The sequence below is a fragment of the Orycteropus afer genome, unplaced genomic scaffold (genome assembly GCF_000298275.1).
Source record: "Orycteropus afer afer isolate SDZICR_OR568_19922 unplaced genomic scaffold, OryAfe1.0 scaffold00052, whole genome shotgun sequence".
NCBI classification, from domain to species: Eukaryota; Metazoa; Chordata; class Mammalia; order Tubulidentata; family Orycteropodidae; genus Orycteropus; species Orycteropus afer.
Genome location: NW_006921639.1, coordinates 5,104,188 through 5,129,822, shown reverse-complemented (window position 1 = coordinate 5,129,822; position 25,635 = coordinate 5,104,188). Strand labels below are relative to the sequence as shown.

General features: G+C 37.0%; 1 protein-coding gene across 1 annotated transcript in view; it reads left to right on the top strand.

Moving 5' to 3' along the window:
* PARG (poly(ADP-ribose) glycohydrolase) overlaps positions 1–21,731 on the top strand; it is a 219,830-nt gene extending 198,099 nt beyond the window's left edge. The window contains exons 16-18 of the mRNA XM_007938616.2: positions 1,235–1,340; positions 20,787–20,915; positions 21,577–21,731. Of these exons, the coding sequence (XP_007936807.1) occupies positions 1,235–1,340; positions 20,787–20,915; positions 21,577–21,731 (390 nt within the window). The remainder of the gene's footprint in view (positions 1–1,234; positions 1,341–20,786; positions 20,916–21,576) is intronic.
* The last annotated feature ends 3,904 nt before the right edge of the window (positions 21,732–25,635 follow it).

Here is a 25,635-nt window from a genome sequence, read left to right as displayed (position 1 = left end):
CTCCATGCATCTGATTATGCAGGTAATTTGTGAGTTCTTGTGTAAGCTTGTACCACAAGCGTTGAATAATGGTCTGGTACCAACTTACAATTAGTATCTGTCAGTATTTAGAGTCTAGGAGGGGGTGGAAGGAATAGCCTTGTTAATCCATCCAGACAGTGTATAAAATAAATTTTTATACCTTTGTGGAAAATTCAGAGAGCAATTTACTATGTTTCTGTGTGGATTTCATAGAAGCACCTTTCTTTTCTCTTTGGTTTTTCCCTGGGAACATTTGACACAGATCATTCTTTTTATTTTATTTACTATTTTACATAGCTATATTTTAGGCTTTATTTGGTTCTTGAGAGAACTCAGGGGAGATTTGCTTTGCTATTATATTAAACCTTTTAATATAGTCTGATGATAGTTTCAGAAAACTGAGAACCCTTAGGGGGCAGAAAAGCCAACTTGGCTGACAACAAAGAAATGGAAATCAGAAACTTTGGGACCATAAACTAATACATAAAAGCAGCTGTTCATGTAATTAATACTTAGCCAGCATCCTTGGGATACATTGTACTTTTCTCAGGTTACTGGCGAATTTTTTTAATATTCTAGCTTAAAATAGAGTTGTGAAACTAGAGGCTCTTAGAGCTGGAAAAAGATCTGAAGGTTCTTTTTCACCTGGTGTAGGAATCCTTTTTATAGGTGGCTGTTTGCTCTTTGTTAAGCATTTCAGTTTTAGGAAGCACATTTAAAAGCTAATCACAGTTATTAATCTAGTTCCAATAATTCAGAGAAAGAGAGTGCTGAGAAAGCATACCACTAATTCTTTACCTTGATGAAAAAAATGGTCATCAAAAGCCTTCAAAGACAACAGTATTCTAACAAGTGACTTTCTTCCATCTTAGGTCATGGACATGGTTGTTGGGATCATATGAATTCTTGAACTATTTCTGATATTTCTGTTTATGTTTGTTTGAATTGGAAAAAGAAATTAAGACATGTATTGGTTTAAGGTATTTAATTTACCCAGCATCAAAACAAATATATATTAGAATCTATCATTTCTTACTCTCATTCTTGTACAATCCAGGCTTTTCTCTCTCTCTATTTTTCCCTCTCCTTTGGCCCTGAAGAAAAAAAAAGAGAGAGAGATAGGCTTGATAATAGATCCTGATCCTAGAGCATCAGTCAGAAACATTGCTACTGTCTGGTCACTCATGTGCTTTGGTATTTCTTTATCCTTCAGGCTTACTGTGGGTTTGTCCGTCCTGGAGTTTCTTCAGAGAACCTTTCTGCAGTGGCCACAGGAAACTGGGGCTGTGGTGCCTTTGGGGGTGATTCTAGATTAAAAGGTGAGTGAGTTACTGTAGAGAGGATAATAGCATTTTTACTAGAGAAAAAAACTCAGTCCTTCAAACCAAATTTCCAATGTCTTATCATAATATTATACCAAAAAGAATATTTGATATTGCCCTTTCTCTTTCTTATGTATGGTGCTGTGACAGTTTAGATTGAGAGAGGTAGTGGTTGCAGGTCAGGAAGCATTTGCTTGTTTATGGTGAAGAGTCACAAAATCTGATCAACAAAACTATTGGCCATCTACCAGATTATGACATTTCTTTACTTTTGAAACCATCACTTATAGAAAATAGTGTTATAACATTGCTTTGGAATGGTTACCAAAGTAGCAGTTAAACAATAAAAGCAAACATAAAACAGCCAGCTGATCTTGATAGCCAAACTAGATAAAGATAAAATCTAGCTCATTATTAGGACTAGGACAGTTAAGTCCATCATAATGTAAATCCTCTCTCCCTTCTCCTGAAAAAGCATTTTATTATTTTTATAAAAATGGTACTTTTTTTTTTTTTTCAAATCCAGAAAAATACCATGTGAAATTCATCAGAATTCACTGTTAAGTTTCTTGGTGGGCATCCTTTCAGATATCTCTGTAATCATTTGACATTAATGAGATCGCACCATATATTCTATTCTCTTACTTCCTCTTTCTGAAAACCCTAGTTTCATGGATAGCTTTTACAACCAAGAAATGTAGATCTAGTGTCAACATTTTTTAATAGCTACATGGTATTCTAATACAGTTACATATATATTACTCGGTTGTTTCCTTTATATTATATTTTAATTACACTGGTGCAATTACCTATAGGTTACTTATCTCCTTAGGGTAAATTCGGGAGCTTTGGTGGCATAGTGCCTAAGGCATTTGACTACTAACCAGAAGGCTGATGTTCAGACCCACCAGCCACTCCTCAGAAGGAAGGTTGGGCAATCTACTTCTGTAGTGATACCTCCTGAAACCCAAGGAGGGGTTGCTATGAGTCAGATCTGACTCTACGGCAGTGAGTTTGGTTGGTTTTGGGTTAGAGTAAATTCCTATAAGTAAATGAATGGATGAAAGTTTACATACCGTTTACATTTTGATAAACCAGAAAAACAGTTATCATCAAGTTTATCCCAACTCATAGGGATCCTATGTGTATCATAGAAGAACTGTGCTCCATTGGGTTTTCCATGGCTGATTTTTGAGGTACCTCTGGGTGAACTCAAACCACCAGCCTCATGGTTAGCAGTAAGACATTAACTGTTAGCTCCACTCAGGGACTCCTTTATGTTTTTATACTGGTTGTAAATTGCTCTTCTGAAAAGCTGTATCAGTTTACCTTCACTTCCCTGCTTGAGCACCAAGCAATGTCACCAAGATGGGATTTTAAAATGTCTCTAAAGTTTAATAATTTTCATTCATTTATTCACCATTTTTATTTGTTTAGAAAATTGCTTTTACACTTCTTCTGTCCATTTATCTCCTTGGGTATAGTTCTGATTTTTCATTGGCTAACTCTGGGAGCTCTGGTAGCATAGTGCCTAAGGCACTTGACTGCTAACCAGAAGGCTGGCAGTTCAAACCCACCAGCCACTCCTCGGAAGGAAGGTTGGGCAATCTACTTCCGTAGTGATACCTCCTCAGCAACCCAAGAAGGGGTCGCTATGAGTCGGGTCCGACTTGATGGCACATAACAACAACAACATTAATAACTCTATATATTAATAAAATGTGAACCGTTTGACTGTCATATAGTGCAGGTATTTTTCTCAGTTTTGTTTTTCATTTATTTCAACCCTGTTGGTTTATTATCATACAGAGTTCATTTTTATGTGTTCAGATTTTTATGGCTTGCTTAGAAAAATCTTTCCTATCCCCTTATTCTAAAGACTTTCACCCATATTTCCTTCAAGTTCAAAAATGAAAACTGCATGGTGCTGCTTTCCTCTGTTATTTGAATATCTCTAAAAGCTCTGGTGGCATACTGGTTAAAGCATTCAGCTGCTAGCCAAAAGGTCAAAGGTTCAAAGCCACCAGCCGCTCCACTTTGCCTTTACAAGGCATTCTGCTTCTGTAAAGATTTATAGACTTGGAAACCCTATGGGACAGTTTACTCTGTCCAGGTTGCTATGAGTTGGAATTGACTCGATGGCAGTGGGGTTTTTTAATAAAAGAATTTCTAGTTTTTATTTTATGAAATTCTCTTATCATCCTGAATTTGTTTGAGGAAATCTGTTTTTTACTCTGGGCTTATTGATCATACGACAGACATTTTTTTCTGTTTTCATCTTAAATAAAATGAATGACTAGATTCATGTCATCAATCCTGAAACCAAGGCTGCCATCAGCCTTGGTCCTTCTTGATGGACAATTTAGGAAGCTTTATAAATGTATTGGTTTCTTTTCTTTGTTTTATAACATAAAAACCTTTCAGACTGCAGCCTTGCTTCCTCCAGTGACTATCAAGCAAAATCAAAGATTCCTTTTCTCAATTATTGAGATTTTTTAAAATTTAGGAGTGGGTGTTTGACTTCTCCCTCCCCTTTATTACCTGAATATTCATTAAAAAATTAGAAGCAATCATAATGTTCTTCAATGGAGGAATGGTTACTGAAATTGTGATTTTGAAAAGAAAGAAAGTATAGTGTATCTGTGTAATAGAATATAGCCATTAAATACCATTATAGGAATATATATTTGTTGGCAAGGAAGAATGTTCTTGGAACAACCAGGTGGGGGAGAAAACACCATATATGTCATATGAACCACTTTTAAAATTCAGTTATGAATATATATATAAAATTACACACACAAATTTGACGTTTTCTACGTTTATTTATATGTAAATGACACACACATTACATGATTTTGCCAACCACACAGACACACACATCCCACCACCTGTGTGCATGTGATTTTCATAAGGATTTTGTGTGTGAGCATGTTATTTGTGAAAAACTATATACAAAGATTAACTATGGTTTTTGCTACATAGGTGGTATGTTGTTGTCATGTGCCTCGAGTCGGACCCAACTCATAGTGACCCTCTTTGGGTTTCTGAGGCAGTATCACTACGGAATTATATAGGTGTTCTTTTTATCTGTATTATTCTGCATTAAGCATATACTGTTTTTGTAACAAAAAAAAATTCAAGCAAGAACTTAATGGTGCCTGGCAACCACTACTAACCACTGTGACCAGGACCACGTAGAAAGTCCTGATTAGAATGGGTAAAAAGTAGAGAACAAAATTCACATTAAAAAAAAAAAAAAAGTCCACATCTGAAAGAGACTGGAGGAACCCCAAGACTCTTGTCCTAGGACAGCCTTCTAACTTGAAACTGAATATACTCCTGGAGGCCTCCTTTCAGCCAAATAATTGCTGAGCCTATAAAATAAATAACAATACCCATGAAGAATGTGTTCCTTAGAGCAATCAATTATATGAGCCCAAAAGGGCAGTATTTGCCCAAAATCAAAGATGAGGAGTCAGGGAGGGACAGGGAAACTAGAGGAATGGAAACACAACTCAGGATGGAAATTGATAGAGTGCTGACACATTGCAGGGATGGCAACCAATGTTATAGAACTGTTTATGTATGAATTAGTTGTTGGAAAACTGATTTACTATGTAAACTTTCACCTAAAGCATAATAAAATGTTCAAAAAAATTTTTTTTCATGGAAGGGGAACATGGACATGTGTAAATACTTAAATTTATATTTCTTTTATTAGAAATAGGGCCATACATGTTTTCATGTGCTTCTTGTACATGAGTTTTGCTATTTAAAAACAATTTTGTTTTTATAATTGTTACATTATTTTGACATTAATTATACATCATTTTGACAACTATTAAGAGAATGTTATCTATATATTTATTCATTCAGCAGACATTTATTGACAACTTTATATTGTAGATGCTATGCTAGACATAAAACTTTAGAATCATTATCCAGACTAAGATACCACATATTTCTATTTTTTCATGTTCTCTTATATTTTACTTACTTATAATTAGCATGTACATGCAATTAGCATGTAATTTTGTATTCAGATTTATATAACATTATAAATATTTATTTTATATATCACCATACTGTTCATATTATTCCATTTAGTTGATACACTCTACTGACTTAACTATTACCACATTTTTATATACTTATCCATTTTCTGATTATTTTTTTATTGAGTCAAAAGTGTATAATTGTTAAAAAAAAAAAAAGTGGACTCGTGAGCTACACTCCTGGTTTTGAATTCCAGTTCTGCCATTTACAAGCTTTGTGACCTTGTGTGAATTATTTAAGCTCTCTGTTCCTTCATTTCCTCATCTGTAAAATGAGAATAAAAAGAATAATCCTTTTATAAGATCATATGAGTTCATTCATGTAGAATAGGGTTTCCCAACCTTGGCACCATTGACATTTTAGGTGTGATGATTCTTCATTGAAAGAGCATCCCTAGCCTCTGAGCCCTGATACCAGTAGCATCCCCCACTTTCCCAAGTTGTGACAACAACAAAAAAGTCTCCAGACATTGCCAGATGTCTTTGGAGGGGCAAAATCACCCATAGTGGAGAACCATTGATTTAAGAGTAGAGCCTGGCACAATGTGAGCACTCAGTAAATGTTGTATGCTGTTTAGTCGATTCTGATGCATAGCAACCCTAAGAGTAGAACTGCCCCAAAGGGTTTCCTAGGCTGTAATCTTTATGGATGCACATTGCCAAGTCTTTCTCCCATGGAGCTGCTGCTGCATTCAAACTGCCAACTTTTCAATTACCAGCTGAGCCCTTAACTGTTACACTGCCAGGGCTTCTTCAATAACTGTTAATTATTATAAATTTATGCTTTTGTATGGTAGTGTTATAGTTGATAGATTATTTTTCTTTTAAAAAATTATTTACTCAGGATATTTTAAAAGGATTACCAAATGAAATGTTTCTGACCCTCAAGAAAGATTGTCAAGTTGCTTTCCAGAAGTATTGTGCTAATTTGCAGTGGAAACAGTTTTACATGTATAGAAGAACTTTACCACAACCTTACACTAGCGTAGAGTATTTGACTTGTTTGGTCATGATTTGCTCTGATTTTGCTAAATTAAAAGACACAATATAGTACAATATTGATTTGCATTTCTTTAATTACTCATGAAAGACATGTTTTAATCTTTTTACTATTTTTATTTCTTGAGAACTATGCTTTTATATCTTTGACCACTTATCTGTTGACACTTTGCTTGAAATTTTAATACCTTTTAATAAAGGTCAGTGTAAGTGATTATATCTTATGCATATAGTTTTCATATTCTATAGATGTCACTCTAGTTTTATATTTTTGTTCTTAATAGAGGTTTTAAAATGTATCAGTAAAAAGTTATACATTGTGTTTTTTAATAAGTCGTGTTTCTTTGGTATCTGTGGTTATTGTCTCTTTCTCATTCAAGTATCTCATTTTATTATTATAATACTTTTTATAGTTTAGATTTTTTTAAAAGCCATTGAACTTAAAATTGTTTTTGTATTTTTAGTATTAATTTCTGCTGTTAATTATTTCATCATACTTGTGTTAGTTTTTTTGTGTTGTTCTTTTTCTGAGTCCTTGAGTTGAATCTGAGTATTTACCAACAAGCAAGCAACCATTGCCGTGGAGTCATATCCGACCCATAGCAACCCCTCCTTGGGTTTCCGAGGCATTGTCACTATGGAAGTAGATTACCCAATCTTCCTTCCAGGGAGTGGCTGGTGGGTTTGAACTGCCAGCCTTCTGGTTAGCAGTCAAGTGCCTTAGGCATTACACTACCAGAGCTCCCAGTATTTATACTCAGTAGTATTTATCTATTAAGGAAATCTGTATTTCTTTCTTAAATATCATTGAAATTATTTAAAGCTATGAATTTTCCACTGATACATAGCCACATCTTGTTAAGTTTTAACAGCTTATTTTGTAGAATGCATCATTTCTTTTTTGACCCATGAGTTACTTTTTGATTTTTAAATTCAGGTCTGTTGAGGTATAAATTCATATAAAGTTTATTATTTTTATAAGTATACAGTTTGATGAGTTTTGACACATGTATACAATCTTTTAATATTACCACATTCAAGGTAGGGAATGTTTTGATCACACCAAAAAGTTCTCTTATGTTTTTTTGTCATTATTGTCCTCCCCGAGGCTCTAGGCCACCAATAATCTGTGTCCTTTGAGCAGAATTATACATTCAATTGTAGCTTATTTTTGTGCATGGTATAAGTGTCAAGTTTCATTTTTTGCAGGTTGATGTTCCTCAGATGGAAGGTTGGGCAGTCAATCTACTTCTATAGTGATACTGCCTCGGAAACCCAAGGAGGGGTCGCTATGAGTCAGGTCTGACTCGATGTCACATAACAACACATACGACTTTTATGTTCTCCATTGTATTCTAGTGATTCTGTATGTCTGTCCTTACATCAATACCACTGTCTGGACTATTGTTGTTTTATAATAAGTCTTGTCAGGTAGTGTAAGTCCTTAAATTTTGTTTTGTTTTGTACAAAAATTTTTTGGCTACTTTTCTCCTTTGTTTTCTACATAAATTTTAGAATTAGTTTGCCAATTTCTATAAAACGGTCATCTCTTCTTAAAGGAGCTTGTCACACTTTGGTTGCCTTTCAAACTCAACTCTCTAGTAGACTTAGAAAATGTTTTTATATTGTAGATTATTTTATTTTTTCCATATTGTAAGAATGAGAACAACATTTTTTGCAGCTTCCTACATCCCATATTCTGAGTGTCACAAACAGTTAACATTCATCTGCTGACCAAATGGTGGTTCAAGTCCACCCAAAGGCCCCTCAGAAGAAAGGCTTAGTGATCTAATTCTGAAAAATCAGCCACTAAAAATCCTGTGGTGCACAGTTCTCCTGATGCATATAAGATCGGCATGAAACCCAAGGAGGGGTCACTTTGAGTTGAATTGACTTTAGGGCAGTGAGTTTGGTTTTTGGTTTATGAGTCAGTCATCTTGATGGAGGCTAGTTTTTTTTTTTTTTTTTTTTTTTTTAAATCCCATCTCAACAGAGGTAAGCTCCTGCCTCAAGTGTACCATTAGGCCCCAGCCATCTGAGCTTTACTTTGACCCATGAGATTTTTAATTTTCAAATTTCTGAATGGTTGGTTTTTTAAAAATACTTGTTTCTGTTATCTCTTATTTCTGATTTTTTTGTATTGTAATCAGATAATGCAGATAATACCGTTTCTACTTTTTTTAAAAATATTTGGAGCTCTCAGTGGTCAGTTTTTATAAATAATTACATTGGACTTGAAGATGTGTCTCTGAAAGGTATAGAACTTTGATTCTGTTGGTCTGTTAGATTCTATACTTATGAGATCAGACCATCTTTATTCTGACTTCATTTGCTTGTTATGGTCTTAGTGCTCCTTTAAGGTTCTCTCTTTCATGTTTTTATCAATTTCTCCATGCATTTCCTTTGATTTTTTTTTTTTTTTTACATCTCCATAGTATGCTACTTAACTTGTAGAAAGGCTTATGTTGTTTCTAGTTTACCATAATTAAAACAATGTAGTCATATTTGTTTTGTTTCATATCTCCACTCCCTACTTCAGTGCCTAAAAATGACTTATAAATAAATGTACTCAAATTTCTATTTGACAAATTAATTCAACAACCTCTGCATACTGTTCACTAATCTAGAGTTCTGCACGTTCTTCGGAAGCTGCCTATATTTATCTGGCTGATTCTTTCTGGATTTTTTGTTTTGTTTTGTTTTTGTTTTTTTAAAGACTCCACTCTGATGTAACTAGTCTAGAAAGGTTTCCTAACCTTCTTTCTTCAACCCCTGCTCCCCAGAAATTCCGTGTTAGAATTCTTTTAGTCCTTTCAGTTGCAAGAGATACTAATGTAGCTTTAGCTTACACCTGTAAGGGCATTATTTGTAGATGGGGCCAAGAGGAGTTCCAGTAAGATGGCAGAACAGGCAGACGAACTACAAAGACCCTCTTCAACAAAGAAAAGGGGAACCAATTAACACAGATACAGAAGATAATCTTGGAGCTCTGAGCTTTGAAAGGAAGGATATAGAAGTGGACTAAACTCCAACTAGTAGAGGAGCCTGCATGAAAACACCAAAAAAAGGAGACATAAGGAGCTATATTCTGTCAGTGATCCTGATGGCATGGACAGCTTGGATATTGCCAGGTGTGTTAGGACCTAAAAATTAACCTGAAAATCAGCCCTGCTAGCCAGGGGCTGCACAGAGGACTGCACTGATGGCTGGTGAATAAAAGGGAAAGCAGTGAAGAGGGAGACAGGCTGAGCTGTGGACTTTTTGGCTGTTTAGAGGGGACAACCATTTTGAATGTTTACAAGTGGTTCGATCATTTTGGATATGTAAAGCAACAGCCCTCTCAGATTCCAGGGACCTAAAAATATGCTAGATTTCCAGGGACTGCAAGGTCATTCCGAACACAAAGGACTGGAAAGGTGCAATATTCCCCTTGTTACTCTTACACCCCACACCCACTTGGTGAATGGAGGTATGGCCATCCCTCACTCCTACCTATCTTCTGGGCAGGTGGGAATTGCATCCCAGTCTGAGTGCTCTGGTGGAGCCTGGGTGCCCTGCCCTGCCCCACCCATATTTTTTTTCCTTTTTGTTATCAGTTTGTTTTTCTCTGTTTTTAAATTATTATTGGTGTTGTTGTTATTATTATTATTATTATTATTATTATTATTATTATTATTCCTTCCTTTCCCAGCTTCTAGTTTTCAGCTTTTTCTCTCTTCCCTGTTCTTGGTTCCCATTTTTTTTCTTTTTATGGTTTTCCCCATGCCTTGTTTTTCATTTTGCATTTTTTCCATTTTATCCTCATTATTCTCCTACTGTACCTCTTTTCTCTTATTTCCCCCCTCTCCAGATATTGCGGGGTCCACCCCCTTTTCTATACATATTTCTTTTGCCTTTTTAAAGGATTTCTTTAAATATTTTCTCTCATTTCTTGCCTTTCCTCTTTTTTATTTTCTTTTTTCTCTTTGTGGTGATTGTTCCTGTATGTTTGTGCAGTATGCTTTTTGTCCACTTGCTTTTACTTTTTTGATGGTTTTTCAGTTGTTGTTGTCTAACTGAATGGGAAACAGCACCTATGCCCATACGATACAACCACACTTGCACCTCCTGTAGCGCCACTTACTGAGTGAGAGCCACTACTTCCTTCTGCGCTAACTAGCCAGTGATACATAACTACCAGTAAGATCCTGACTCACCCTTAACTGCTCTTCACAAACAGTTAACAGAGATCTATGCAACCACTCTCATTCTGTATCACACCCACTGGGAGACAGGTGGTAAGTGTATAAGTGCTGCCAACTAGCAAATAGAGGAACACAATACCCTGCTTACTCAGATACATCCAAAAAAAAAAAATCTTGGGCAAATCATTCCAACAAACAATCACCAATTAAATATAAATAGAACAAAGTCAAAATGTTTTGGAGACAATAGACCATCACAGTCCACACAAAGAACCAAGATAAAGTGGTAGAAATGAGGGACCAGGACACAGAACCAGAACACATCCCAGAGGAAGAAGCAGCATTGGAACTCCTTGATAAGGAATTCAAAAGAATTATATTTAGGTACCTTCAATGGACTGAGAAACAGATCAAGGAAAACACTGACAAAATTAAGGAAAATACAGACAAAACCCTAGAATAATTTAAGAAAAAAATACAAGGACAAACTAAATGAAAAATTGGAAATGATACAAGATCTACAGATTGAAATCCTGAAGATTAATACTGAATTTTCAGAAATAGATAATGCATCAGAAGAGCAAAGGAGTAGAGTCGAATCCATGGAAGACACAATTAATGAGATTGAAGACAAATACTCAAATTCTTCTTTCAAAAGGGAACAATCAGATAAAAAATCTAAATAAAATGAAGAAAGCCTAAGATTCATGTGGGATACCATCAAAAGGAATAACCTACATATAATTGGAATTCCAGAACAGGAAGATGTGGGCAAGAAAGGCATAGTAGAGTTGGCCTCAGGGAAAAGGGGATCCTACGATCAGATGCTCCTTCTACTCAGTATGTGTTCCTCCCCTTCCTGCTATTCTCAGTGTGATGGCCCTATTCTATTCTATAGGTTATCTCCACATGTCAGAAAACAGAACCAATCAACTCCAGGCTTGTAACTTTGTAGCCAAGTGACCCAAGAAGAAAAAAAGACTCCTTAGTTTCTAAAATCTTACAGAAATACTCTAATTGGACCAACTTGGATCACTTTGCCATCCTTCGGACCAAAAATCATTATAGCCAAGGAGTCAATAAACACTGGACAGATCTCTTACTAAGAATAAGGGAATTTCCAGTTGATTCCTGTGGCATATTTATAGTAAATGAAAGATTTTCTAAAATACAGAAACTTCTTATAAATCCATTTTCTTCCATACTTGATGATCCCATTATATCAAATCTAAATGATGTCTTTACCAGTTATTTTGCTGTTTTGGAATCAAGGTAGCCAAACTCCACAAAAATCAGTGATCTAGAATGGTGGGACCTGGACAAATCATAGAGAAAAACCATTTCCTACTAGGCTGTGGTTGGCCTAGCCTAACTCTTTGGCTGGAATTTGTGGGAGGTGTGGCTATAGAAGAGGGGAAGAGTTGACTCACCAAAAATGAGAGGTAAAGGAGTAGAATTTGGGGCCAGGTCTCCTCAGCTTGTCTGCTGCAGGTTCCTTACCACTTTGCTCCTCTCTGTCAGAAGTCATCACACTCTCCATCTCTTTCTTAGACTTGCTTCTATAGCATGAGTAAGAGTATTTCTTCCTTATCATTTCTGTATTGCCCTCTTCTGTGACCCCAGTGCCTAGAATGTGGTCTTGTATGATAATACACTTTCAGAGGTTTCTGGAATAAGTGAATGTTTGTTATCAGCACCTCAGGAGATGTGGCCAAGTTAGTGGATCTGGGAACTGGCTCTGGGGATTTAATTTTTTAACTATCTGGGAGTTACTGATCATCAGCCAGGTCTAAGTCCTGTATCTTCTCATTTAGTTTTTAGTTACCCTTCAATTTATAGTCCCATTTTTAAGATGAGGAAACCAAGATTTATAGAGAATTTAAGTAAACCTGCCCAGAGAGCGACAGGTGCTAAGTGTCAGAGTTGACCCTGTCTTCTGAAAAACCAATACATATTGTTTCATATCTTTTTTTTATTATTATTAGCTAGGAACATGTTGGGTGCATGCTGTTGTACTAAGTGTATTCCTGACATGTATTAGCTCACAATGGCCTATTAGAAAGGTTTTTATTTTTATTTTTTTCTTCATAGATGAGACACTTGAGGCACAGAGGGGTAAGTAACTACCCAAAGGTCCCACAGATAGCAAATGGCAGAGCCAAGAATCCAGCCCAGGCAACCTTGGCTCAGATGTCTGTGCTCTTGATCATTTCATCTATATTGGCTTCCTGCTCTATATCTGCATCTACATTTGGAAATTGCCATTCTAGAGACAGTGACTGAATTTGTTGAGACAGTGTATTTAAAGCACATCAGAGGATCAAAGTTTGAGCCTTTAGTAATATAAGTAATAGTGAAGTGGAGGGGAAGGGACAGGTGATGTCAAGATTGAAACACAAGATCAAGCCAGAACATAGCAAGAACAATTAGAGAGTAAGAGGAAGCCTAGAGTAGTGCTGTGCTGTGGAAAAAAACAGGCAAAAGCCTTTGGTATGTACAGGCTGGTTTGTGAGCAGAGCTGGAGCCTTCAGGGTGATGAAGGGGATGAGCACTCGTATACAAGACTGGGTTTCACTAGAAGGACATCAGTAGTACTTTCAAATCCAAATTGTTTTAGCCTTGTCAGCATTCATTTAAATAATATAAGTAAACCACCTTTCAGTACCTGAATTTCTTTATTTTCAAAATAAGGAGAATACTAATAATTACTCATTTTTGTAAGGATTAAGTGAGTTGGTACCTGTAAATCTTGAGTTGGTGCTTGAAAAGCTCCTAGATCCATATTTAACACACTCTAAGAACTCCATGTCAGTAATTGTAACCAATATTTACATGCCAGTATCCTCATGCCACACCTGTGGTGTCAGTCTCCATCATTTTATCCATATTTTGTTTGGTTCATTTGTTGCAACAGGATACTATGAATTAATTTTTTATGTTAGTCATATTTATTTATATTTTCTTCATAGCTTAGCATTGATGCCAAAAAGAAAATTAAAACCAAGCTCCCTGCAGGTTAATTTAAGTGATTATTTTGGCATCTAGTTGTGCTAGAAGTTAGAATTTGATGCTTTTTTGTCATACTTGGAGTCAGTCCACACAGCCTATTGGATTTGTGATTTATTCTTCTCTAACTTATGCAAGAGAGTTAGCTTAAATCATGAAGCATAGATCTTGGCGATTTTATAAATAATATTGGTCTGATGTTTAAAATTAGTATGTTTAAAACTTATTAATCTATCTGGGGTCAAGTTTAGGTTATCTTTCTGGAAATCTTGTGTATTTATAGTCTAAAATGCAGTGTAAAAAGAAAAAATATAACAGAATTATGAAATTCTAATGTCTGAAAGAGTCTTTAAAAAAACCAAACTCCCATCCAAGTACTAACCAGGCCTGACCCTGCTTAGCTTCCAAGATCAGACGAGATCGGGCGCGTTCAGGGTGGTATGGCCGTAGACATAACTCAAAATGCACAAACAGCAGAAGAGAAACCAGATGATTGAGACCTTCTAAAAATTAAATTTTTATGTGCTTCCAAAGACTTCTCCAAAAGAGTCAAAAGAGAACCTACAGATTGGGAAAAAATATTTGGTAATAACATATCTGACAAGGGACTTATCTCTAGAATTTATAGAACACTTCAACACCTCAATAACAAAAAGACAAACAATCCAATTTAAAAATGGGCAGAAGACATGAATAGACACTTCACCAAGGAGGATATTCAAGCAGCCAACAAACATATGAAGAAATGCTCACGATCATTAGCTATTAGAGAGATGCAAATCAAAACAACAATGAGATACCATCTTGCTCCAGCAGTAGTATCAAAGTTCAACAAGACAGAAAATAACAAATGCTGGTGAGGTTGTGGAGAGATTGGGACTCTCATACACTGCTGGTGGGACTGTAAAATGGTACAACCATTGTGGAAAGCAGTATGGCGATTCCTTCAAAAGTTGGAATTAGAAATACCATTTGACCCAGCCATCCCATTACTAGGTATATACCCTAGAGAAGTGAGAGCCATGACAAGAACAGATATATGCATGCCGATGTTCATCGCAGCACTATTTACAATAGCCAAAACATGGAAACAACCTAGATGTCCATCAACTGAGGAATGGATAACCAAACTATGGTACATACACACAATGGAATACTATGCAATGCTAAAGAATAATGTAGAATCTGTAAAACACCGCATAACGTGGATGAACTTGGAGGACATTATGCTGAGTGAAATAAGTCAGTCACAAAAGGACAAATATTGTATAAGTCCGTTACTGTAAAACTTAAGGAAAGGTTTATCTATTGGAGGAAATTTTCTTTGTTGGTTACCAGGGGTGGGAGGGGAGGGGAGGGAATGCTGTTAGATAGATAGTGATAAATATTGATTTGGGTGAAGAGAAGGGCAATGTACCAAATGGGAGTGCCCAATATGGCACCATTGAGGGTGAGAAAGACAGAGAGAGGTACATGGGAAGTACAGACAACAAATATGAACCCTTTTGCATATACAGTACTGAGTTGTCAGTGAAGGCAAACGGGTGTATGGACGGATAGATAGGAGGACAGGCTAAACAATTAGGTATGTCTAAATGGGGAGTGTATCCAAGATCATATATAGGGTTGGCAGACAATGGTCCTATAAGTTTATGTGAGTGATCAGAATTCCCAGGTGTATAGTAGAGCTGACAAGGGGCAAGGTTATGGTCATTGCTTGGTCACAGCCAGCTACCCAGAGGGACCGAGTAGTTGATCCTGCGGGCTTGGGACCATAGTCGCAGGGGACATCAAGCTCAATTGGCAAAACATACTATACAAAACATTGTTCCACCTCCTACTTTGGCGAGTAGCGACTGGGATCTTAAAAGCTAGGAAGCTGCCATCTAGATGCAACAATGGGTGTCTCCTCGTCAAGAAGAAAGAAGAAAACCAAATGAATGGAAACAATCAGTCCTAGCAACTGGTACACCATCTGATCTGCAACCTATACAACTATGAGACCAGAAGAACTAGATGGTGCCCGGCTACCACTGTCATTGACTTGGAAGGAATGTACGAGATCCTGCATAGAGAGGGAGAACAATGTGGAACAAAGCTCAAAATCATTTGGAGGCAAAAAAAAAAGAAGGTGGGGACCAGGTTTGCTGGTCCAGTAGAGCCTGGTGAAACCACTGAGACTATGGCCCCTAGCTGCCCTTCAGGTCTGGAATTGAACCCACACCTGTGGTTTCCAGCCAAACAAAGAACAGGCAAGTGAGTTAAACATTTAGCTCAAGTAGACACACACCCTGGAGAGAACAATCATGGGAGAAGGAAGGGCTGCTCATGCACAGGGACACAGCTCAGGGCGCAGAAGAGTATGGAGGGATGGACACTGGGAAGAGGTAACTATAGGGAGGAAGTGGGAGGGGAGCTGTTGCATTGTAAATTTTGGTCAATGACATGAGACAAAGTATATGTGAACTGCTATATGAAAAGTGAATTTACTCTGTAAATTTTCACCCAAATCAAAATAAAATTTAAAAAAAAAAAAAACTAAACTCACTGCCATCTAGTTGGATCCAACTCATAGCGACCCCTCCTGGGGTTTCTGAGGCGGTATCACTACAGAAGTAGATTGCCCCATCTTCCTTCCAAAGAGTGGCTGGTGGGTTTGAACTGCCAACCTTCTTAGCAGTCAAATGCCTTAGGCACTACGCTACCAGAGCTCCTGAAAGAGTCTTTAGAGATCATTTTACTCAACCCTTTCATTGCACAGCTGAGAAAAACCAAGAGAGTTAAGGGACTTGACTAAGGTCACAAAACTAGGTAGTAGCAGTCTTCATTGTCATAACATACTTATGTCATAGTATGTGCCGAGACAGAAGTAGATATGAAATCAAGAATGTAATGTGAATTGGTTTTACTTTGTACTTTTCTCTTATTAGGATCTTGTTAGGGTTAAAATCTAGCCTCTTTGATTGCTCTATCAAGCCTAACTCCAAGAGCCTATCCATAGTGACAAAACAGTCTGTGGAGCATTTTTTAAAAATAAATTCTGTAAGGAGATAACTTCCAAATGTTTTTATTAATATTGGATTTCATAAATGGCAAATCACCAGCAATCTAATATTTCTGTATGTTAGGAGGAAATAACACTAAAAGGACTAATTTTAGGGTTTTGGTTTTTTTTTTTTTTTTTAATTGGAAATACTTACAGCTAAATTTTCACCAAAGGTAAGAAATAATACATCTTGGTAGAGGAAGATGACAAGTCATTAGTTTCCATTTTTACATGTAGTTTAGGTTAATTAGGAACCTTTTAAAATTGGGTGTACTGAAGCTTTAATATATGTGTAATTTGGTTGAGCAGTTTTAATTAAAACCTATCTCTATCTTGAGATTAATTACTTTCAACATTCTGAGATTAATGAGGCCTTGTCATGGCACCTCACATGTTGTGGATACTCCATAAATATTAGTTTGGAAATTAGGAAGTGCTTTGATAGTATTTTAGTATCTTACCTCCATTATAATGCCCCCTAAATCTAGGGAACACTCAACAATTTCACATTTACCAATCATCTTTAAAAAAAAAATCCCTTTATTTGAAAATAATTTCAAATTTATAAACTTAGAAAAAATGTAAATATTATACCTCTGGGTATATATTTATGCATATACACACAATTTTTACTATGCTTTTTTTCCTATATACTTCATTGTGTATTTCCTAGGAATAAAATATTCTTTTATATAAATATAGTACAATTATTAAATTTATAAATGTACAGTAATACAATAATCTATCACTCATATTCCAGTTTTGTCAAATTACCTAATAAAGCCCTTTAAAGCATATTCCCTCTGTAGTAGTGTCCAGTCTAGTGTTAGATACTGCATTTAGTTTCATGCCTTTTAGTCTTCTTCCCTCCTACACACACAAAATATTTATTGCACATTTACTGTGTATCAGATACCTTGCTAATTATGAAGCATGAAGATAAGTAAGACCTCCATGTTGTTATTTGCTGCCGAGTTGATTCCTACTCATGGCAACCCCATGTGTCCAGAGTAGAACTCCATAGGATTATCAAGGCTTTGACCTTTCGGAAGCAGATTTCAAGGCCTGTTTTCCAAGGTGCCACTGGATGGGTTCAAACCACCAACCTTTCACCTACTGTTGAATACTTAGCAATTTGTGCCACCAAGGAGCACCTTACTCTCCTTTTTAATTTGGAGTATTTCCAAAGCCGCTTTTTTTGCTTTTTTTTTTTTTTTTCTTTTATGAATAACTTTGACATTTTAGAAGAATACAGTGCTTCTCATTTTGAGTTTGTTAGCTCTTTCCTCATGATCAGATTGAGGTTGTGCATTCTTAGACCCTCCACAAGCTATGAGTCCTCATGATATCATCTAAAGGCATTTGGTGCCCATCTGATTCTATGGGGACATTCATTTTGGTCACCCAGTCAAGGTGTTTCTCCATTTCTCCACTGTGTAGTTAGTGAGGTTTTCTTTCTCTCTTGCAACTAATGAAAAATCTGTGGAAAAACAACTTGAAGACAAAATTTCCCTCAGATTTTCCCCTTCAATGATTTTTGCCTGATCCATTCTTTACCATTATGGTTGCCAAAAGATAACATTTCAATTCCAGCACTCCCTCCACATTTAGAGCCCCTGCTTTTCTAACTTTATTTTTCTATGATTTATCAGTATATACTCAAGAGTTTCATGTTTTTTCATTGTTTGTATTTCATTACTGTACTCAATATTTTTTTGTTCATTTTGTCCCAGATATGGCTAGTGAACACTCCTTCAAATGAGGCTTCTGTATCCTTGTGACAAGCTGCCATCAGTTTATCCCCCATCATTTTTTGAGCACTTCTTTACTTTATGGTATTAACAAAGTATTCTGTACTCTTATCCTGTCCCAACCATTTTATCACCTGTTTCCCCAAGAAACTCAGTTCCTTTTAGTGGGGAATAGGATTAGACACCTATATATATATATATGGTAGGTGTGCTCATTGCTACAGAGCCTTTACAGAAGACAAAGCTGGGAAAGGCATACATGCATACACCTACTCCTCGCTTATTGACTGTCTTGTTATCTGACATTTCACATTTATGACAACTTTGAGAAAGTTCTCAGGTGACGCCTCTGGTAGTTTAGGCCCCATGTAGGGCCACAGGTGGGCCCAGGGTGCCCTTCATAGCTTACTCCAAATGATATACCAGATGCCCCAACAAGGACTGGGCCACACAAGGGACCACAGCTGACCACCCTCAAGATGCCTTCTCTCGTTCCTCCTCAGCATCTCAGGGTGACAGTGGAATGACACAAAATCTTGAGTCAGCACAGGGTGACCAGGCAAGGGCATGAAGGTGCTGGGTCGGTAGAAAAGGAAGAGGACTATGCAGGACTGCAGGGCCAAGATAGAGCAAAGATGAGCGGCGTTCCCACTCAGGGCAGGTAGACAGAGGCAGCGGGTGGAGGATGAATAGGGTCTCCACCTAAGGTGTGCAATGGCCAATGGCAGGTTTTACCTGACCGCCACCAGTCCCAACCCCCACAGGCTCCATAGTGGTAGGGAAGGGGGGCCCACCCTGCTTTCCCAAGATGCACCCAGGACACCTGATGGGTGGTGAGCAACTAGAGCTGAAGATAGAACGCAGCCTACACACAAAAAAAAAAAAAACCTCACTGCTGTGGATTCAGATCCAACTCATAGCAACCCCTCCTTGGGTTTCTAAGGCAGTATCACTACGGAAGTAGATTGCTCGGTCTTCCTTCCAAGGAGTGGCTGGTGGGTTTGAACCGCCAGCCTCTGGTTAGCAGTCAGATGCCTTAAGCACTATGCCACCAGAGCTCCCAAATAAGGAGTATGTGTACACACACATACACAAATGTACATGTCATGAATACACACTAATACTTTGAATTTCAGCTCACCCCCACAGAGTCCATTTTTGCTTCCTGCATTCTGTGCTTGTATGCCCCTTCTTCTTCAGGGAGAACCCTGATTCCCAACAAAATACCAACACACTCATTTGCGTAGTCCTCTACTGCATTTAAAAATAATTTCAGAATTGCTTCACCTCCACTACTATGATAAACCTAGTGAGAAGAGTTGGAGATTTTTGGGTAATTCTTTGTTCCTTGCCCATGACTGAGGACACAAAAGTAAGATAATGTTTTCCTAATTACTTGGATTAGTTCTTTTCTTCCTTTTCTTTTACCTTTTCCTTTTCCTTCATTCATCTGAAATAAATTAGGTTCACTTGTTTTAATTTGCTTTCAATTATAGGTCTCTCCCCCTGTTCCCATTAAGTCTGTTTTATTTTTTGAATATGTAGAATATTAACATGCTCTTAGAAGTCAAAACTTTACAGAAAGATAGTCTCCATAATGTTTTGATTCTCACTTTATGAAGGAAAAGATACATAACTAGCAGAAGGGCATTTCTTGTAGTTTTGTTCAGTTTTTTTTTTTTTTTTTTTTGCTGTGATTTAAAATCAATCCTGTATATTGAGATTAAGAGTGTAAAAGATCTTAATTTTTGGAAACATACTTCAGACTCAGTGATTTGTGACTTTGATTTCTGTAGACAATGATCTCAATAGTTTTTCCATTCCAGCATGCCAGGGAGTTACTGTATAGCATCCTTAGTAACACTGACTGCTGCAGTGATTCAGGTAGAGGTGGGAGTACAAGGGGGATGAAGGTGTGAAAGTTTTGAAAGTGAACCTGTAGGATGTATGAGAGCATAAGAACGTCTGAAGTACATCTGTCAAGGGAGATCAGGGAGCTCCTGTAATACAGAAGACTAGTACCTATGTAATAAGACAAAATAATTTTAAAAAATCGAATGAGTAAACCAAAAATTTAGTTCCTGATTAGTATAAGTGAAAAAAGTAAGACATTAGTAGTATTGTGTTCAAATGCACCTTCCTTGATATGTAACCCAGAAAAAGTACATGATATGTAACCCAGAAAAATTTTCCATAGTTTAATGATATTTTCTGTGGCATATCTGAAAAGTCACACGACTGGATGATTTATGCCCCTTCTGTGTTTGCCATTTCTAATAACATGTATATTGGGTGTATCAATCTTGAATGCAGGATAAAGCTGTGGCACACCAGGAAAGAGCTAAATGTATCTTGATGGCAAGTATCATATCCAGCTTTGTCTTTCCTCTTTGCCACAGCCTTAATACAGATACTGGCAGCTGCTGCAGCTGAACGAGATGTGGTTTATTTCACCTTTGGGGACTCAGAATTGATGAGAGACATTTACAGCATGCACACTTTCCTCACTGAGAGGAAACTGACTGTTGGTAAGTAGGAGATCATCCTGACACTTGCTATCTAGATGGATTGTGTACTATGCAGAAGGAGCACTTGGTAAATCTCTTTCTGGATAGACTGGAAGAAATGGGAATCATGACTCTCAGAGAGGAGGGCAAAGTTTCGGGAGGGTAAACATCTGCAGAGTCCTGTTTCTCTACTCTCACTCTCCCAAAGCTTCATCTGCAATATTGAATGAGTATGTCAGCTTATTAAAATAAGGCAAAGAAGCTGGAGTATCTACTTTGGTGTGTACCAAAAACAAAAAGAAGACAGTAAGGGTAAATTTAAACTTAACAGGCCCCACTCTGACTCATACTTACCAGATATGCCCAGTGTGTTTCAGCTGGACTTCAAAGGTGCTTCTGCCTTGGGAACTGAATGTGTCTTTAGGGTTGCCATGAACTCCCAGAACAGGGCAAGGCACCACATCTGGCCTGTTCTAATTATGAGCTGTTAAATAGCTTTTTAGAAATGTTTTTAAAATATTTAGCTTCATGTCAGAAAATCCTTCCAAGCATAGTAAATTCATGCTGTATTTTCAAAACCAAAATTTGAGCATATGCTCAAATAAATAAATAAAACTGGAGTATTTTATTGAAGCTTTTTCCATCTATATACCTTAATTTGCAAATTGGTTTACCTCTCCAGGAGAAGTATATAAGCTGTTGCTGCGATACTACAATGAAGAATGCAGAAACTGTTCTACCCCTGGACCAGATATCAAACTTTATCCATTCATATACCATGCTGTTGAGTCCTGTGCAGAGACCACCAACCAGCCTGGGAAAAGGACAGGAACCTAAATTGCAAGGGAACTTTCCGCCTCTCACTAGAAATGTTCTGTTTGAATTGTCAGGTGTAATATATGAACTGATTTAACTTAATATAAATGTGTATATAATCCACATTTGTAGTATGGATGTAATCCCTTCTGCATACATGGGCTTTTCAGTTTGTATGATGAAGCCCCTTCCATCCTGACATACAGGGACTTAGATACGTTTTATTTCCATTTTTTTCTATTTCAGTCTTCCTTCTTTAATTTTACTTTCTTTTGCCCATCACAGCTCATGTGAAATCACATGGAAGACTGTGCTTAGTCTCTTCAAGTCTCTCTGTGATACCTATATGTTATACCAGTTGCCTCTACAATTAGCAGATGCAGTGGTTCCAAGGAATAGAGTTGAAATCCAAGAAGCTCTTTAACTGAGTTTGCTGAGGATGAGGATTACCCTGTGAGCCTTTTACCCCAACTTTTGTTGTGATTGCATTGTTTGAATTTTTGAATTTTGAAAATTAAGGATTGGGCTTTTTTTTTTTTCCTTTCAATTTTTTACACCTGTTGCATAATGCAGTCTAAAAGATTAAAACAATTTTTTATTTTACAAAGAAGAATTTCCAGAAATAGTTCTTTTGAGACTTTACCTGCAATGGTTGGTTTGTCCTTTTTCCCCTCTGATCAATTTTTCTTGATCCTACTTTTGGAAACTGACCAAAATGGAAAAATACATAGAACAAAAGAGAGTCTTCTCCATATCATGTAAAGAAAATAGGTTCAAGAGAGTTGAAGGATTTTTTGGTAACTTGGGATTATTTTTCTTTCCTTTTTAAATTAGGATTAATGTTTGCTCTGTGGTGCTTGAAGCATATTCTTATAACCAAAGTGTGGGAACTGGGAACTTCATGCTTGATTTGTACATATTAACATTTCTCTGGTATTGAAAGGTTATAGAATTAATAAATTTTTATTAACAAATCATTTTTCAGAAACTCCCATATCGCCTATATTTTATATATATGAATACATGTTCTTTAAATGTGTCTACATGTAAGCGAATAAAACTGGAGTGATGGAAAAATGATTAGTTTTAGGCTTTATCAGGGGCTCTGTTAAAAACCTTTATTCACAGTTGTGTTCATTTAAAACTGGCAACAAACATCAATGTCTTTTCAGAGGTTAAAGTGAAAGCCAACACTAATTCCGTGTCAGTTGAGAATAGAGTTTAATCACAAAAGCACTTATTCAGATTTCCAGAATAATCCTAAACATACATAGTATTGACATTCTGGTTTCCAGTAAACAGTCAGGAAGAGCTAAAGGAGTCAAATCCTATTAATAAAGAGCTTTGATAGATAGTCCAGCCTCCTGTTATCAGTATTGGCAGGGAATAACAGGGCCTTGGCCAGTATCTGTAGCTTTTTTTGTTTGTGTAGAGATTGAGAGGATAAAGGGATTTGGCACTTGAAGACAGTCACTTGTCATTAACAAGTTCTTTACAATAGAAACTAAGATTTTTAATCATCTTCCAAAGCACAAGGAGTCTATGTTTCTGCCGGCACTAAAATCTTCTCTTTCCTTCCCTACCCATTCTATGCTTTCATGGTTATATTTCTTTTCTTTAGTTTTTCCATTCCTATATTCTTTTTCTCTATCGAGTCTCAAGACTAAATGGACATTTCTTTAAAACAAACAGTGTAAAATGATTCATGTGGTAAAGAAATCATCAAATCCAGGTAAGAAGATCACCCAGCCTACTATTCCAGAACACAGACACTAAGACTTGCCTCTTGATGCTGAATAGGGGTAGTGATCAGTTTTTCTTCATACTACTTTTGGAAACTGACCAAGATGGAAAGACTGACCAAAGCAGTCTACCTAGCTGCTTCTCTTGCTGTTGAGGGGTTTCCAAGAACACAACCTAATTCTTTAACCCAGTGCATTCTGGGGGCTGCTTAAGCAGGTAGAACATGAAGGGAGCTAAGGTCTATCCTTGAGGAATATAGAGAGAAAACGGTAAGTTTCTCTTTAAATATCCCTGGGGGAGGGAAAATCAGACATAACATTCATATTACTCTGAGATCTTAACAGCATGTTTTTATTCTCTTTCATTTGAGCTTTACTGTTTTATTTCATTTTGTTTACCTCTCCCTTCTTTAATCTACCAAGGCATGAAAGGACATTTTTTATTTCAAATTCTTAGGTTTTTAATATAACTTACTTACTTTTCACTCTGTACCTCAAGCAAATGTACAATAACAGTTTCAGGAAACAATGTGGAGTACTGGAAAGAGATGGGAATTTAAATCAGACAAGTTGGGTTCAAATGCTAACCTGGCTAACATTTTGATCTCGTCTAAATAATCTGAATTCCAGAACCTTAGTTAACTATCTCAAAAATGAGCTACTAGCACCTACTAGGAGATACCTGTATAAAGCACTGAACACAGGGTCTGTCACATAGTTGGTGCTCTGTAAATGTCAACTATTATTATAGTTGACCAGGAAACATTTGTGGACACCTTTGTACGTTAGGTTATATGCTAGTTGTTTTACATATTTTACCCTTTTTCAAATGAACTAACATATGCTTCAAGGTTAGGGCACACCAGCTCAGCCTCTAGGAGCTCATTATGAAAAGGAACTTAACCGTCATCTTTCTCAGGATTTGATAGAGGAAAGGCTTTGCCTGACTTCCTGTTCTTTACCAAGTTCCTTGTATAGCTTATTCTTCACCATGAGTAAATAGTTATCAACAGAGTACATTAAATTGTGCTTGAGAGATTAATCTCTGTTCTCATTGACTAAAGTGACATTTATGACAGGCATACCCAAATTGATATTTAAAAGATAGATTGAAAAGGAGCTCTAACCAAGCTCCATGATTACTATACCAGGTGCTTCGTACCAATATATATTGCTTTAGAAACCAATATTGATTAAGTTGTCCCACTCCAAAAATATATTAGGACAAAGAATTAGTTTGGCTGTATTCTTGAAAACAACTAGACCAGTAAGCAGCATCACAATAAATGGAGAAAAGATTGAAGTTGTCAAAGACTTCATACTACTTGGTTCTACAGTCAACACCAATGAAAGCAGCAGTCAAGACATCAGACATACTGCATTGGGCAAATCTGCAAAAGACTTCTTTCAAGTGCTAAAAAGCAAAGATGTCTCTTTGAAGACAAAGGTGCACCTAACCCAAGCCATGGTATTTTCAATCACCTCATATGCATGTGCGAGCTGGACAATGAGGAAGACTGAACAAGAATTGGTGCTTTTGAGTTGTGGTATTGGCGAAGAATACTGAAAGTACCAGATCTGTCTTGGAAGAAGTGCAGCCGGAATGCTCCTTGGAAGAGAGAATGGCCAGACTTCATCTCACCTACATTGGTCATGTCAAAAGGGATCATTCCCTGGAGATTGATCTCATGCTTAGTAAAGTGGAGGGTTAATGAAAAAGGGGAAGGCCTTCAACAAGATGGATTGACACAGTGAATACAATGATGGGCTCAGGTATAGCAAGGATCGTGGGGCTGGCACAGGACCAGGCATTATTTCATTCTGTATATGTAAGGTCACTATGAGTCAGAGATGACTCGATAGCACTGAACAACAACATTCTGGAAAATGTCCTCAACAGGAAGAGAGGCAGTTGCATAGATTGTCACCTCTTCTCTGGATTGTGTTTTCATGGCTTTTTTCTGATACAAGAAGGCCTGAATCAAGTGCATCCACTTTATGATTTAGAGGACCTGTTCTTCCTTCTCTCAGGCCTGTGGATAATACCCCAACCTTGTGGCTAGAGGGAGCAGGGAGACTGCCATTGCTGGAGCTTGAGCTCAGAATATTTAATACTTTGCTTTTTTGAAGGGAAGGGGTGTGTCACAATGTGATATTTACTAAAACTTCTAAAATCACTGAAT